The 15,774-nt window shown below is 40.1% G+C and overlaps 1 protein-coding gene across 5 annotated transcripts in view; it reads left to right on the forward strand.

Moving 5' to 3' along the window:
- LOC122809023 (cAMP-dependent protein kinase catalytic subunit beta) overlaps positions 1–15,774 on the forward strand; it is a 2,062,609-nt gene that overhangs the window by 1,971,148 nt on the left and 75,687 nt on the right. For all 5 annotated transcript variants that reach the window (XM_044080223.1, XM_044080224.1, XM_044080222.1 and 2 more), the window contains one exon: positions 3,062–3,226. In XM_044080223.1, coding sequence (XP_043936158.1) covers positions 3,062–3,226 — 165 coding nt within the window. The remainder of the gene's footprint in view (positions 1–3,061; positions 3,227–15,774) is intronic.

Below are 15,774 nucleotides of genomic sequence, written 5' to 3' on the forward strand. Positions count from 1 at the left end.
TCCAGAGGTAGACCTGTTTGCCTCCCCTCAGAACTACCAGTTGAACAAATTCTGCACAAGAACTCCCCACAGTCAAGCTTGGAAAGTGGATGCCCTGTCCTTTACCTGAGAAAGACACTCTGTTTATGCCTTTCCCCTTCTGCCTCTCCTCTCAAAGGTTCTACTAAAGATCAAACAGGACAAGCCAAGGACAATACTGATTGCACCAGACTGGCCACGCCAGCACTGGTACCCCCTCTTGCGCAATATGACACTGCTACAACCACGGCACCTGCCTCAGACCCCTTCCCTGCTGTCCCAGCAGGCGGGTCAGATTCTGCACCCTCTGCTTCAAACTGTGAACCTTGCAGCCTGAATAATTACCTGAGCTCTCCTCTAGCATCCCTCAGTAAGCAGGTGCTGGATGACATTCTGGAGGCAAGGAGGCCTAGAACTAGAAAATCCTATGCTGAAAAGTGGAGAAGATACTGTTCCTGGAGCCAGGCTCAGTGGATGGGCACAACAGTGCCCAGCTTACCTCATATTCTAGAGTACTTAACAGAAATGCTCTACAAGGGCCTATCCTTCTCGTCAATTAAAATTCATGCCTCTGCCATTTCAGCACATTATAATACTGAACCACCCCTCTTCTCTCACCCCTTGCTAAAACAATTCCTTAGAGGGGCCAAAAATGTAAGACCCCCCCCCCCAGGAGAGCTCCCACTCCAGCCTAGGACCTTAATTTTGTATTGGAAAAGCTCACTCTTCCCCTCTTTGATCCAGCTGCAACAGCAGAGTTGAAATTCCTTTCTTGGAAAACAACCTTCCTTCTAGCCATCACTTCAGCAAGAAGAGTGTCTGAATTACAGGCCATCATGGCAGTGGGAACCCTTCATTATCTTCCATGCGGACAGGGTTTCCCTCAGGACTAATCCTTCCTTTATGCCCAAGGTGGTGTCTAGTGTGGCCCTAAATCAGTCCATTCATTTGCCTACCTTTTTCCCCTAATCCACAAAACAAAGGGGAACGAATACTGCACTCTCTGGATGTGCACAGACAACCTAGATTCTATTTGGACAGGACTAAGCCTCTTAGAAAATCTGAACAGCTGCTAGTTGGCTTTGCTGCAGGGGCAGAGGGGAAGGCCATTTCAAAGCAAACCATTTCCAACTGGATAGCCCATTGCAGTCATTTCTGCTACAAGCACCATGTAAAACCTACCCCACAGGGGATAAGATCACATTCCACCAGGGCTGCATCTACCTCTGTGACATTTCTCAGAGGAGTCCCTACCAGGGACATCCTAGAAGCTGCTACCTGGAGCTCTGTACATACCTTCACCAAGCATTACTACATGCCTATCTTTTCAAAATCCAGAGCTGGGTTTGCCACTGCAGTCTTGCAGGGCTTAATAGCTGGCCCTAACGCTCTTTAACTTCCTCCTCCCTTCCTTAGCTTTGGGAATCAACCCAAATATGATGACTGCAACAGTGAAACACGAAGAACATAGTACAGTTGTGTACACTTACCATAAATGTAGATGTTTGAGTGTGTTCACTGTTGCAGTCCTGGTTACCCTCCCTCCAACCCCTTGACGTCTCTTGGCTCTACCTTTCCTTCTTGTTGGTATATTTATTTTTTCTTGTGTATTTGCTTTTTGATGAGGGTGTACCATACCATATAATTGCTTCCTATTGTGGGGGCACCTGACATCTGTGGCAAGAAAAACTGATGTAATGGCTTCGGCTGTATATTTTATACCCCCTGACGACCTGACGTCAGGGAAGAAGCGACAGCATCATGCGCAAAAATCCGAAGACTCTGGTATTCAGGCCGGCTGAGGGCTACCTGCAGGCAGATAACCCAAATGTGATGACTGCAGCAGTGAATACACTCAAACATCTACATTTATGGTAAGTGTACACAACTGTACTTTTTGCGGACATCTCTGCCACACTTTGGTGATTGTGGTACAGCTTGGTATATGAAATAAACTACCTTACTGAAGCCTAGAATACAGGCACAGCAGACAAACTAGGCATAACAGAAACTTGCCAGTGTGTAACTAGGAAGGGAAAGAAAAAATATCACATGGGCTGTTCTTTATCCTGCATAGTTAGCAGTAAAAATATCTAGCAAAGTCTAATCCCCTACAGAAGGTAGTAGACTACAGAAGTAATGCAGTAACAGTACAGGGGGTGTGACCAGGGCTGGCCTTTGGTCAACTGTGCCCTAAGCAAAAGGGATTCATAGCATGCCCCCCCCTCACCACCCAGTGTCCCTATCCAGTTTGTCTTGCTTTTTATTTTTTTACCGTATCCATTCAACATATTTTAAAGAAACCATTTCTTTACTACAAAAAATAAACAAATACTGGAAAAGCCCCCCTGCTGGAGCAGCAGCCTAAGTGGACACCTAGTTGTCTTATGCCTAAGGCCGGCTGTGGGTGTGGCAGATGCGCCACCAGCAACCATGCTTCATTTGAATGCTCCATTTTCAAAGATGGGACAGGGGGCTTAGAGTGTCTTACTGATTTTAAAATGACAGCTGATAATATCACAGATCTTGGTGATTTGAAAATGACAACTGGTAATATAATATATCATCACAGAACTTTTACCAGCAATACTGCTTATATGTCTGGTCTATAGCTAACAAAATCAGATATAATGGAAGCAAGTGTTGTAGAAAAGACCATAAACTGTAAGAATACAGCACAGACAGCTCAACGAATTACAGCACACTGGTTTATTCAGAGGCAGCACTCCACAAAGTAAAGCACAGCTAACAAACCCCGATGATTTGAGGAAGAATGCATTGATTCCTTGTGAATGTATGATGCATTTATAGACAGTCTTCAAGCATGTATAGTACTAAGGTGCAGACGCCCGTGGTAGGCGTATATTACTGAGCAGCAACTAGGAGTCTGAAGATCTAATTGACATGGCTACTCACTCAAGACAATGAGTAGCTAAAAATGTATAGATCTAGTAGAGAAAAAAGAAAAACTTTACAGGATAACGTACAATCCCATATAAGTATACTGTGAAGTCTAAATTAATTAATCTCACTTCTTTTACAGGTACGGTTCCCTTCACATTTTAGTTCAGATCTGAAAGACTTACTGAGGAATTTGCTCCAGGTAGACTTGACTAAACGATACGGCAACCTTAAGAATGGTGTAAATGACATTAAAAATCACAAATGGTTTGCAACTACAGATTGGATTGCCATCTACCAGAGAAAGGTGTGTATGCCAAGATTAAAATAGTTGTTGTCTCCAAGTATGTTCTTGCTTGCATAGAACAATATGTTTATACAGTGAAAGTCAGTGCATAATTTTAGGGGGAAAGTGGTTTAACATCTTTATATCAGCATTGTCTGTGGTTGCAGTAAATCCTCAACTGTCCTCCTTTCAGAAGCTGATGTGTATTGAACATTTTCTTTATCGACTACTTCTCATAAAGATCTGTTCTTTGAGCGTGTCCTTAAGGTGAAGAATGATGCACTAGGCTGGCAAGAAGTATTGCATTATATAATGTGAGAGATAGTTGTAGTCTAGTGTGCCCATTTTGGATGTATGTGATTTGAACCACCATCACCAAGGGTGGCCTGACTACCGCCAGCTGTGGTGTGCCAGGCATTTAGAGAAGTTTTTTCATATTGTACTCTAAGGTCCTACACTGCTGCTGCCCCCCCCCCCCCAGCGGTTGTGTGCGTCCCCTGGAATCAGGAATGTTCTTGGGTAAAACCAAGTCATATGCAAAGTATCCCATAGGCTCCCCACTGCCTTCCAATGCCCCCCCCCCCCCAGTGTGTCTACATCCTGGCTTTCCCATACCATGCAGATTTATTTCATGTATTTCATTCATTTATTTTTGCTTTCTCACACCCTGTCTTACTTGTTAGCTCTTCCACACATCCTTTAATCTTTTCAGTCCACCATAACTGGCCAAAACTACACTGTTAACAACTGTGGAGGAAATAGCTAAATTGAGACAGAAGTTTGTGGGCCACTAGGCTCCCCAAACCCATGCAGTTCTACATGCTCTGAGGTGCATCCCCCCAAACTTTTTGAACTAATGATAGCTTGAACAAAATTATGACTAAAGAAATAAATTTTGTCTTAATTTTTCTTTCAAGGAAGAAGTAAGTTGTTACCAAAGTTTAATGCTAGAAGCTGACAAAACAGCCATAAACAGAGAACGCACAAATCATACCCGGGAATAGTGAGTGCCTCTTTCACTACCCCTAATATATATCTCAACATGTTTGTGTCAACATATATACACACAAAGTGCCTGCCTCCTTATCCCAGTTTCCAAGAGATAGCCACTCAAATGCATGTCTGATGTTTGAGAAAAGGGAAAAAAATAAGATCACATTAATTTGTGGTGTATTTCAACTTGTTCTTCGACAACACACTAACACTAGACAAATTATAGTGATCTTCTTTGCACATTTATGAGGTTTGATAGGAATGTTAAAGAAATGAGTATGCTGTCCCCAGCCCTCACACAAACTATAGAAACCTGCTGTGCACACCTGTAAAGTTTATGTAGAAAATTAAAGAAATAACCACACTGTTCCCAACCCCACACAAGTTGTAACAATCTTCTGTGCAAACCTCAGAGTTTTGATTGTGATGAAAGCTAAAGAAATAATGACAACACTGCATTTAACACCCCACACAAGATAGAACTACTTACCTTCTTTGCACATTTGCGAGTGGGACAAGTTTTACAGTAGATAAAGTCCAGAATAGAGGCCTCTAGTAAGCCTTTGTCAAAATTGATTTATACAGCCTGGAGTGTGAGGGACACTGCGCCTCCAATAAACTTTGAGGGTCTAGCTGTTCTGTGATACAATTTACATATCTTATTTTTGAAATATGATGACTTGTTTACTGATTTTTTTTTTAATGTTGCCCAGAATAGTTTTATATATATATATATATATATATATATATATATATATATATATATATATATGCCTGCCAATGCATACATTCAGCAATAAAGATAAGTGAAGATTTTTCATTTCTTGATGTGTTTTTAATTTATTTTAACAGTCTGTATCTCTTGTTGCTAAGGTTTTTAAACCTATATTAATAACTCCAGTAAACGGGTGAACTACGTTTTGCCAGGTAAGTGGGCCAGTTGTTTATATTAAGCCCTAATTTCTTTATGTAGTGAGTGACAGTCAAGGCTATTTCAGGACTTGCATTGGAGTTTAAGAAATTCTATGCTGGTCAGTCACAAAGTTGAGGTTTTTCCACCCTTCCATGCTGTTGTTGCTGTCTTAAATCCAGTGCATCTGTTGTTGCCTGCTCCTTATGATACAAATAATTCCCTCCTTCCCTCTCCTTGTTTATTGGCTGTTGTAAGCTCTTAAGTATCATTTTGCAGAGTCTTTCCGCTTAAACTATTTAAGTACATTTGCCCTCCCACTGTATTTCTTAGAACCAGAATACAGTGTGTGCACCATGCCAGTCCTTGTTTTTTTTAATTTTGGTGGCTCTTGACTTGCTGGTACTTACTATAAGGTTGTCTTAGGTAGCTTCTCCCATTTTTTTCTTGTCTGCTTATAGTAGTAAGAACTAGTGGATCAAATTGGGAAGCATCTTCCCCAAGTGAATTTTCTTTTCTTGTCTAAACACATAAGCACTGGACAAGATGGAAGTTCAGCCTGCCAGTTTCACATCTGTTGACTGTCTTAGAAGACTAGCTCTTCTAAGACAGTGTGCAAACTACCTTTTGCTTACAGGTAATAGACATACTCATCACTAATAATTCAATCTGTGAGGTATAAATATTCAGTTAACCTGAATACTTCCCTGTTACCTGTAATCTTTCACTGTGAGCTTCGTATACCTTTACCACAATACTTCTCTAAATTGCACCAAAGCATGTTATGCTAAGGATGCAAAACAATCACTTCCAAAAGCCTCCTAAAAATAAGATGAAGTCTTAGCAAAAATCAGGTCACTCATCTACACCTCCTATAAAGTGTCATACTGAGGAAAAACAGTCCAGTCATAAGACTTTGCTCTATAGTAGCAATAAAAATTGTTTAATGTTAGGCGACTCTGTTGTCAGGCACATGGACTCTTCACTGTCAAGGTTAGACAAGAAGAGGCTTACAGTGAGTTGTCTTTCAGGTGCTGGTTGTGATGTTACATGCCCCTAAGGACCTTAATTCTTGACAACTATAGCTATAATATGGTAGTGGTGCATGAGGAAATGAATACCTTGAGATGTAGAATTCTGGAGCATATGCAGAGAGACAAGTCAGAACTTTCCAGGCATGTTACAAAATTAGATAAGACACTAGTCCTGAGTGGAATCCTTTCTTTATCTCAAATAGAGAAAAAATAATACTATAATTGGCTACAATCATTTGTTTTATAATAGCCGGTGTCATTCCAGGGGAATCCACTATATAACAGTATAGGGCAAGATACTTAGTAGTCCAGCTTGCCTTAACAAGGATGGCCTACAGTTCTCATTTCAAGACTTTTGCTTTTGCTAAAGGCTTTGCTGCCCATAGTGCCTTTTTAGGAAACGTCCAGTTGATAGGAATTCCAATGTAACCAATTAATCAGTCCTGAAGTTATATATCAGATTGCATTAAGGTGACCTTAAAAAAAAAAAAAAAGTAAACTGAGATGATGATGCTTTCCAAACCCTCATCTTCTTCCCCTCCTTACCACTGCAGGTGTACAACAGATGTGCTACAAGACGAGGGGACAGTACAGTAGAGAGTCTATTATCCGAACTAATTGAGACCTAGGGTAGTTTGGGTAATCACATTGTTTGGATAATCAAACATATAGTTGAACCAGATAAAAAAAAAAAAACTTCTAAAATCTTGCTTTTTCTGCATACACTTTTTAACCACTCTGTGATTCCAGTGGACAATAAAGAATATTTTTCGCACACTAGTGGGCTGCAGGCTCAAAAAACATGCACAAGCAAATACATATAGCGTTTACATATTCAGACTTTTGTGACAAAAACCTTGGAAGGCTGCGTTCACATAATTGACATTTCAGATAATCGACTCTCTACTGTATGTTTTGTTGCTGCCTTCCCCCACCTTAACCCTGTCAAATAAGAGGTTGATGCCTTGAGTGTAAAAACCTCCCTCCTCCCACATTATTACAATGAGGAGTCACTGAGGGCTTGCTTTTTGCTACCCTTCATGTTAATTTCCAACATCCCTAGCCTGTGCCCTCTTTTCACCCTTGTGGATTTACAACACTCCACCAACTCAGACACTGTGCTCTTGGGGTCCAGGTTAGAGTGAATATCCTTAGTCTATGTCTGATGACCCCTCCTTCCTTGGGCCTCTGTTCCACTCCTTAACATTTGTGTTTTGATTCTTATGTGCTCATATCCCCTGGTGAGTAACAAATATAAGTTCAGTAGTTCTAAATGCTGTTTATATTTCTTTCCGTTCATCTCACTGGTGACTCTTGCTACATTCTACTGAATAATTTTAATTTGTTTCACATTTTGTTTCTATGTACAAGTCTCCAGAATTGTTCTTGGCACTCTAGATGTGTTCACATTAACATTCTTCAAAGTGAAAATACAACATTCCTTTCCCTGAAGATTAAACCCCCAAAAATAATGCCCATCACTTTGTTGACTGTTCCTGCTGCCATTTTACCTGTGCCTAATGGTCAGCGGCTAGTGTGGTGATCACTACTAAGTCCTTTTCATCCATTATTTCTCATCTAGTTTAGCATCCTCTGACTTGTGTGTGACCTTTGGCTGTTGAGTCCACAGTGCAGAACCTTGCATTTAATCTGTATTTATATTTGTGCTCATGTGTAGAGCACTTCTGAGTCCATTTTCAGGCTTTTTCTCCTTAATGAGGACTGGGCTCAGTTTCACTTTTGTATCATCTGCTAAGTAGGTTTATTCTGTTAGTGAATGACTTGTTGGAGACAAATGTGTTGAATATTGAGGACTGCAGCAGTGACCCTTATGGCACTCCACTTATCACATCCCTGACAGCCTCTTTCTAGCCACCGTTTTTAGTTGTTCCACTCAGCCATCCCCCTGCTCAAGTCATCAGTTTCTGACATTCTCTTCACCCTCTCAGCTTACGCAGTCCTTCATGTGGCACTGTATCAGAGATCTTACTGATATCAAGACATACCACATCCACTGGCACTTGTATATCCATCTCTGCTCTTACCCAGTCATGGGACTCTATGAGATTTAATTGACAGCTATGCTATGCAGTTTGGGTCCCAAAGCTGCTTATCCTTTCAGATATTGGAATTGATCTTTCAAGGTCGTTTGTCCTCTTTCCATCAGTCTAGCTGACCTGTAGTTAGCTGGACAGGCCCTGTTACCTCCCTTGACTAAAGAAAAGTTTATCAGAGATCTGTTAAGTATCCATTTGAGTGGTTCTTTCAAGGTACTTTTATGTTTTTGAGTACTGTGACTGGTACAACAGCTGTGCTGTTTCCTTTGTCCTGCTGTAAACTTAGCAGTTATTTTTCTATTTTTCCCTCCAAGTTGCCCACGTCTCACCTCCCATTGCCACTTTGCCGCCAGCATGGTACCTTTCCCTCTTCTTTTTTTGTGACTGTGGAGTCAAAGCGTTCATTACTTCAGCAATGTCACCGTCTCCCATAACCTCCTTTTCATTCTTGATCAGTTTGTTTAGATTGGTATCCTGTTTGACTGCAATGTGCATAAGAAAGAATTTCCCCACTTTATCCCTAAGCTAGTTTCCTTTCCAGCCTGACCTTGGCCTTCCTCACATGTTTATTCTTGTCTTCTTTTATCTCCTTTTCCTAATTTCCTACCATCTGAAAGTTTTCTTATTCTTGACTACTTCTCGATGACCCTGTTGTGCCACTTCACTCAGCTTTTGAGCTGTGCATGTCTTCTTTTGAGAAAAAGCTGTGTATGCCTTTCTGATTGTTGCTTATAAATCTTATCTACAGGTTGTTCAGTCCTCTGCTCCTCACCATAGTTTTAATTTATTCTGTGCCTCCTTCTCAGCTGCACCTATTTCATCTTTCAGTAGTCCAGACTGCTGACATTGTCCTTTGGGTTTCCACTGCTCTGTCTAAGGTGAACCGTAGAATAACACAGTCACTTTTATTCAGAGGAGATGTGATCTTCACATTGTAAACTTTGCCCAATGTAAAGAGTATAATTCCAGAATGTTGTTTTGTTTGATGCCTTCTTGCACCAGCTGATCAAGTTCTTCCTGATTCAGGCTTTCTGTCAAGACACTTTTGTCTATTTTGCTCTGGTTTCTGTAGGAAATGGTCAGACATCAGGTAGGAGATGGAGGTCTCATTTTGTGCCTAGTTTCTGAAGCTGTCTGCTAAGAGACTGTCCTTCACCACTGGAGTGCAATAGATAATGCCCAGTTTTCCCACATGCTGCATGCAGTTTGACTGCCATTGTTCTTACCCTCTTCACCACTCCTTTTCTGTCTTGACTTCCCCTCTTCTTTGTCCATCGCATCACAGGTTGTCTCATCTGTTAGATTCCTACATAAAAAGTCACCCCTTCCCATTTCCTTTTTGTCCTGATAGGCTGCTGTAATGGACATGTCTTCATTCCTCTTTTCCGCTACTTGGGCCACTATTCACACTTGTCCAAGGACCAGAGATTAGGTATGCTGTTCTGAAGGTATGCTGTGACTAGATCCTCACTTTGGAATCAAGCTGCTACTAGGGTAGTTAGCTGCTTTAATATTTCTCATGTGGATAGAAAGATAGAGAAAGGCATGGGTCGGCCTTAGGCATAGGCGAACTAGGTGACCGCCTAGGGTGCCATTCAGGCTGGCCTCATAAAGGGCGCAAATTTCATTTATTTATTTAGTATAATTAATTTTTCTCATTCTGTAAAGTTTGCGCTGTTCTCAGTGCCCTGTCTCTGAGTGCATCCCAAATGTATTGTGGTGTTTGCGCCCTCCCCCGACTTCCATAGTTCTGTCCAATGGTGCCAGAACCATAGGACAAGGGGGAGGGCAAACACCTTCCCACTTTTAAAGCTGTGGGTTGATCGGAAGGCTTCAGCAATTAAAAAAAAAAGTGGTGCAAGCGTCTTCTGCTTTAAGGTGGACCGTGAATGGCATGCACGCACACCAACGTGGATGCAAATACATTCCGCACTTGCACACGGAATTTAAGCTTGCAATTCTGTTTAATTAATCTTCATGGATCTGAGCAACGGCTGCCTGTTTTCATGAATCTGGGATGATGCAACTGCCAATAGAGGTGATGAACATTAGCAACATTAGTTGTAAAATGCTTATTTTTAACTTTGCAAAAGACTGCTCCAGAAACATTAACTGTCTCACAGAGGCTGTACATGGTGTTAACCTGATAACATCCATAATATAACCATGGGAGCTGTTGTATTCACACTGTTTTAAATGCATACTATCATTACTCCTTTAAAAGAGAAAATGCTAACAAGATATGCATTAAATCTATTACTATTGTCCTCAACAGCACTAGACTCCTTTTAATCAGAAAGCTAAGTCCCTCCTGTTTCATGTGTCTCATTTTGTTTATATAGTTATATAACCACTTAAATTTGACTTTGGTGACTAAGTCTTGTTCAGATCTACCATCTAACATTTTAATCAACATTTTTAACTTGGGTGGCTCTCTCTTAATTTCTAATAATTTTCTCTCACAAGGGAACATCCAAGTCTTTAATCATGTCTTTATTTCCCTTTGTACTTAGGTTATAATCCTACAGTAAAAGCATGTTTATGTTTTACTTCTTATTTGTCATGTACATTAAAATATTTCAGTAATAAACCCTCAAAGAACAGCATAGAAAATTTCAGTACTCTCTGTTGTGTCTTTACCTTTAATCTCTTTAGTTCACTGAATTACTTTGTTTGATTACTAGGTTTGTGGAATGATTCAAGAAATATACTTTTCGCTCACAGTCTGAGCACAGGAAAATGTGGAGTAAAATATAAGCATTAAACAACAGCCATTGCATACTTGAAAGAGGAATACCTTTCTGTCAATACTGAGTAGGTAGTTTGACATTTGCTGTTCTATCACTACAATAACTATTAGCTTCTTACATAGCTTCCTCAACCAAGCACTGAGTACAATAAAATAAGATGGTCACACAATACTATTAATAGAATTATGTGGATGTTTAGTTGAATTTTTGCCAGGAGTAAGGAATTAGACATTAAAGGAATATGTTGATTCAAGCTAAGCTAAAAAGAGAATTTTGGACTGCAAAATATATTACAAAGAAATTAGAGTAAGACCTAAACTATCATCATAGGCTGAAAAAACTGAAGAACTAGAACAGTATGAGTTGTTCACGTGGATTAAAATGTTTTATACATTTGGCTCTCCAAGGAAAAAGACAATGATATGAGCTTGAAATGAAGAATCTGATTTTTTTTCTTCCTGATTAACCACTTCAGTAGCATGTACCATGTTCCATGCAGATGAAGTAAATGATAGTGTTCTGGTGCCACTTTCTTTATAAGCTGCACTCATGCACAACTGATCACACATGATAATGATGCTTCCACCATAGTCTGGAAATATTTCTATCTGGCCCAGTAAATTTCCAGGGGAATATCTTCCAGATCCAGAGGAGTCATCCTACTACTGTGCTCTTCATCAGAACCATCATGAAATACAATACTCCCCCTTGATATGTATAAGTTCATAGGTAGGTACTAGGCTATCGGCCCAAGGGCCTATGTAAGCCTAGCCAACAAGGTTCCCCTGGCTTACGCCACCCAAGAAAGTTATTTTCCTCTGCCACTGTCGAGCAGAGACACAGAAGTGATCCCCGGGGTGTATTTCCTATTTCCCATGCCCTCATCAAGATTTTTCTTGAAGAGTGCTGATAAAGAACTTTGCTTGATATAGATGGGTAGCCTATTCCAGAGTATGGGAAGTCTCTGGGACAGGAATCTATCCCTCTAGCATGTCCTGTTTATTGTGGTGACAAGGTTTAGGTCCCTAGAGTGTGTAGCTCGGAAGGATTGGGATTTCTTTAGGTGTAGCATGTCCAACAGCTCTGGGTTTGACATAGCTTTATATGTTAGACAGAGATCACCTCGGAGTAGGTGATATGCTACGGAGTAAAGCTAGAGTTTTTTGAGGCGGGTTCCGTCCTGGGACCTCTCCTGTTTGGTATCTATATACCTCTACATATACAGTTACTGCTGTTTTTGCTACTTTTCTGTTAAAAAAAAAACAACTGTAAGCCTGTTTCCTACCTTTCCTGTAACTAGTGCTCCAGATACAGATTTGCTGTATCCAGGACTGTGTATGTAAGCTAAGTCCAAGTATATCATTCAGGTGGAAGGGCCCCAAAGATTTCTAAGATTTCTAGCAAAGAAAACTGAAGGTGTTAAATCCTTTGACTGTCTTGATAGATTTTTCATGCATCTTGTTACACTCAATAGGTGCCTGACTTCTCAAAGATGACCTGCATCTCATTTTCTGAGCAGTGAAGGACCCAGTCCTATTTACCCTCCTGTTGCTTCACTAACCAGTGGTTCTCAAAACAATCATACTAGGCATCTAAATTTCCGACAACAAATTAACAAGACCCACTGTAGGGATACTTTTCTTAAAGTTTTACTAGCCTATGGAATAAGTTAGCACTACAGGTCAAAGTGCTATTATAACTACCTTTAAGCTTAGTCTTGATGACTGGATGGTTAGTCACAAACCTACGCTAGTTTTTTTTTTTTATTATTATTATTATTTTTTTTTTACAAGAAACATCTTTATTAAATTATCATGTATGACATAGGCAATCATACATTTACATAAAGGAAAATAAACCATGCTGACATAATTTTTGTTGCAAACATCATACGTCACAAACCATACTGACATGATTTTATTTGCAAACATTATACGTCATTTATAATCTGTCCAATCATTGTCAGCCAAACATTACATAACTCATTCAAATGCTGCCTCCTTTTAAACCTCATTCTTCCCTTGTATGTACTGTTCCCACAAGTCCCTGAGGCTTAAGCTACTGTACATAGGGAGGAGAGAGGTTGTAATTCTACTTTCACTGAGCTGTAAGACTCACTTGCCTACCCCAAAGTAAATTAAACTTTTTAGATTAACTTAAGCAACCCTTTATAACAAGGCACATGGGCTTCTATGTTCTGAGGACACGACCTTTATAGTAAAATATGTGTGAAGGATAACAGATAAACAGATGTGAACAGATAAAGCAAGTTTATTAAAGAAACATTCCTCCACTTACAGTTAAACTACATTGCAAGGTATCTTTTCTTTCTATGCATTTAAATAATTGAAGGAAATAAATGGAATGTCTTTCTTGGGGTGTAACCTGCCTGTGGGTGTGGCTCAAATAGGAGTGTTTCATGAGAATGGTGTGGGTGGGGCTTAAGGGGCGCCAGAGCACTACTTCGTTTATGGCACCATTTCAGCTAAGGACGGCCCTGGGGAAAGGTAATAGATAAGGAAGAGGCCAAGAATTTATATGGACTGCAGGCTAGAGACTTGCTTCCCTAGCAAGGATTGATATCAAGAGTATAGACAAAGAAAAAAATAGCGGGATCCTAAGCGAAAGACCAGCGCTGGAAGAATTTTTAGCAGAATCTAGAACAGAAGCTGCTGTTAAGGAATAATTAGTAGAGCATAAAAAATATTGCATGATGACTATAAAAATCAACCAGAGGAGGTTAGAAAGGATTGGGAAGAGTGACTGGATAAACAGTTCACAAAGAAACGGGGGGGGGGTTGGTTGGTTATATGTATGTCTCCCAAGTAAACAACAAATTCTAGAAGATTTAGGATCTTTTCTTGGAAGTGTTTTCATAGGTATTTTTTATACCCCAAGTAGACTCCAAAGAATTCTTTCTCCGGTAGACAGCAAATGTTGGAGATCTGATACGGAAGAAAGAGGTAATTGGGAACATGTTTTCTGGGAGTGCAATGAGTTGGCAGACTTTAAAGATTCCCTGCAGACTACTCTATCAGAAATACGGGTGAACAAATTGGGTATGACTAAGAAAAATTTTTTTTTTTGAGCTATGATACAAAATCTGAATTGCCTAGACATAGTAATGCCTTGCTAGTCTAATTATGGTGGCTGACAAAAAAGCAATTACTAAGAAATGGAAATCAAAGTCTAAACCAACTGTACTAGAAGTAGTGAGTATAGTGACAGAGATTATACAACTGGAAATGGGACCCTTGGAAAAGGTAGGAGCAAATTACAAAATGGAAATTGTGGGAAATAATATATGCAGATGAAGAATGAGGTTTAAAAGAAGGCAGGATTCGAATGAGCTATGTAATGTTTGCCTGACAGTGACCGGATAGATTATAAGTGATGTATAATGTTTGCAACTAAAATTATGTCAGTATGGTTTGTTTTCATTTATATAAATGTAAGCCATACGTGATAATTTAATAATGATGTTTCTTGTTTAATAATAAAAGAAAGAAATGCTATTGCAGTGGTGAGCCTTATGATGAGCATACTACAATTGTGCAGATATACTTCCTATTGCAGTAAATGCTCAAAGAACAAGATCACTGTTGCATTAAAGGTTCCCACCTTCCCATTTGCCTGTGTTCTTTCTTACCTGGGATTTGAAGATGGAAGGGAGTTAAAAAGGGATATCTCTCACAACATAAGGACTTCAGGTCAAAGGGCCTGTGCTCTCTTCCTGTTACACATATACTTTAGTCATGTCTTGAGGGGAGTGAGAATTTGCACCTATCTCTCCATTTTCCAGTTTGCTCTTGGAGGGTCTATAGGATGGCTTCACTAGCACACTACTAGGCAGAGACAGGCAGGGCAAATCCCATGCCAATAACCTGGGAGTTCTTTTAGTCTCATGATCAGGGAGCAGTGGAGCACACAATGCCTTTATTTGCCAAAAAAGAACTTAAGATGACATAGACAACTGTCACTTTTTAGATGAACATCATATTGATTTCCTAAGCATGGAAGGGAGTTCAGCTTAACTATAGGAATGTTCAAAAGCTCTAAAGATCAGGCTGGAAGGGAGGACCTCCACTTTCAACTAATTTCCCATGAATAATAAATGACTACAGCAGTGGTTCTGTTATTCAAACATCTGCTCTTTAAACATATGTACTTTTTGGGTGTTATAGTTTAAATGCTTTTAGATATATATCAGTGGTGTCATGCAAAGCTCTCAACAACTGTCCCTAGGTTGAATCAGTTTGCATCATGTTATGACCTTATTCCCTATACAGTGTTAATGCCTCTGTTATTTTCACTGTACGTTTCCTCTTATTTATGCTTTAAAAAAGCTAATATTGTGGATCCACTAAATTCTCTCAAGACACTAAACCTCATGGCACATTAACATGATTGATATGCCCTATGCTGACCACCTTAAAAACTCCAGCTATACTCTGTCGCATATCGTCTACTCAGAGGCAATCTTTGCTTAACATACAAGGTCATGTCAAACTCAAGCTGTTGGACATGCTACACTTAAAGAAATCCCAATTCCCAAGAGCCACATACTCCATGAATCTAAACATTGTCATCGCAATAAACAAAACATGCTGGAGGGATAAGTTCCTGACCCAGAGACTCCCCAGACTCTGAGTAGACTGCCCATACATGTTGAGCAGTGCGCCTCTTTGGCCCTCTTCAAAAGGAACCTTGACGATTGGATGGGAGAAAGGAAATTCACCCCGGGGATCACGTCAGTCGCCCTGCTAAACAGGAGTCCAGGGAAGTAAACAGTGTGGGAAGAAATAGCCAGGGAATTGTTATGGCT

Source organism: Protopterus annectens, chromosome 8.part0, assembly GCF_019279795.1.
Source record: "Protopterus annectens isolate FY-2018-M chromosome 8.part0, PAN1.0, whole genome shotgun sequence".
In the NCBI taxonomy this organism is placed as follows: domain Eukaryota; kingdom Metazoa; phylum Chordata; order Ceratodontiformes; family Protopteridae; genus Protopterus; species Protopterus annectens.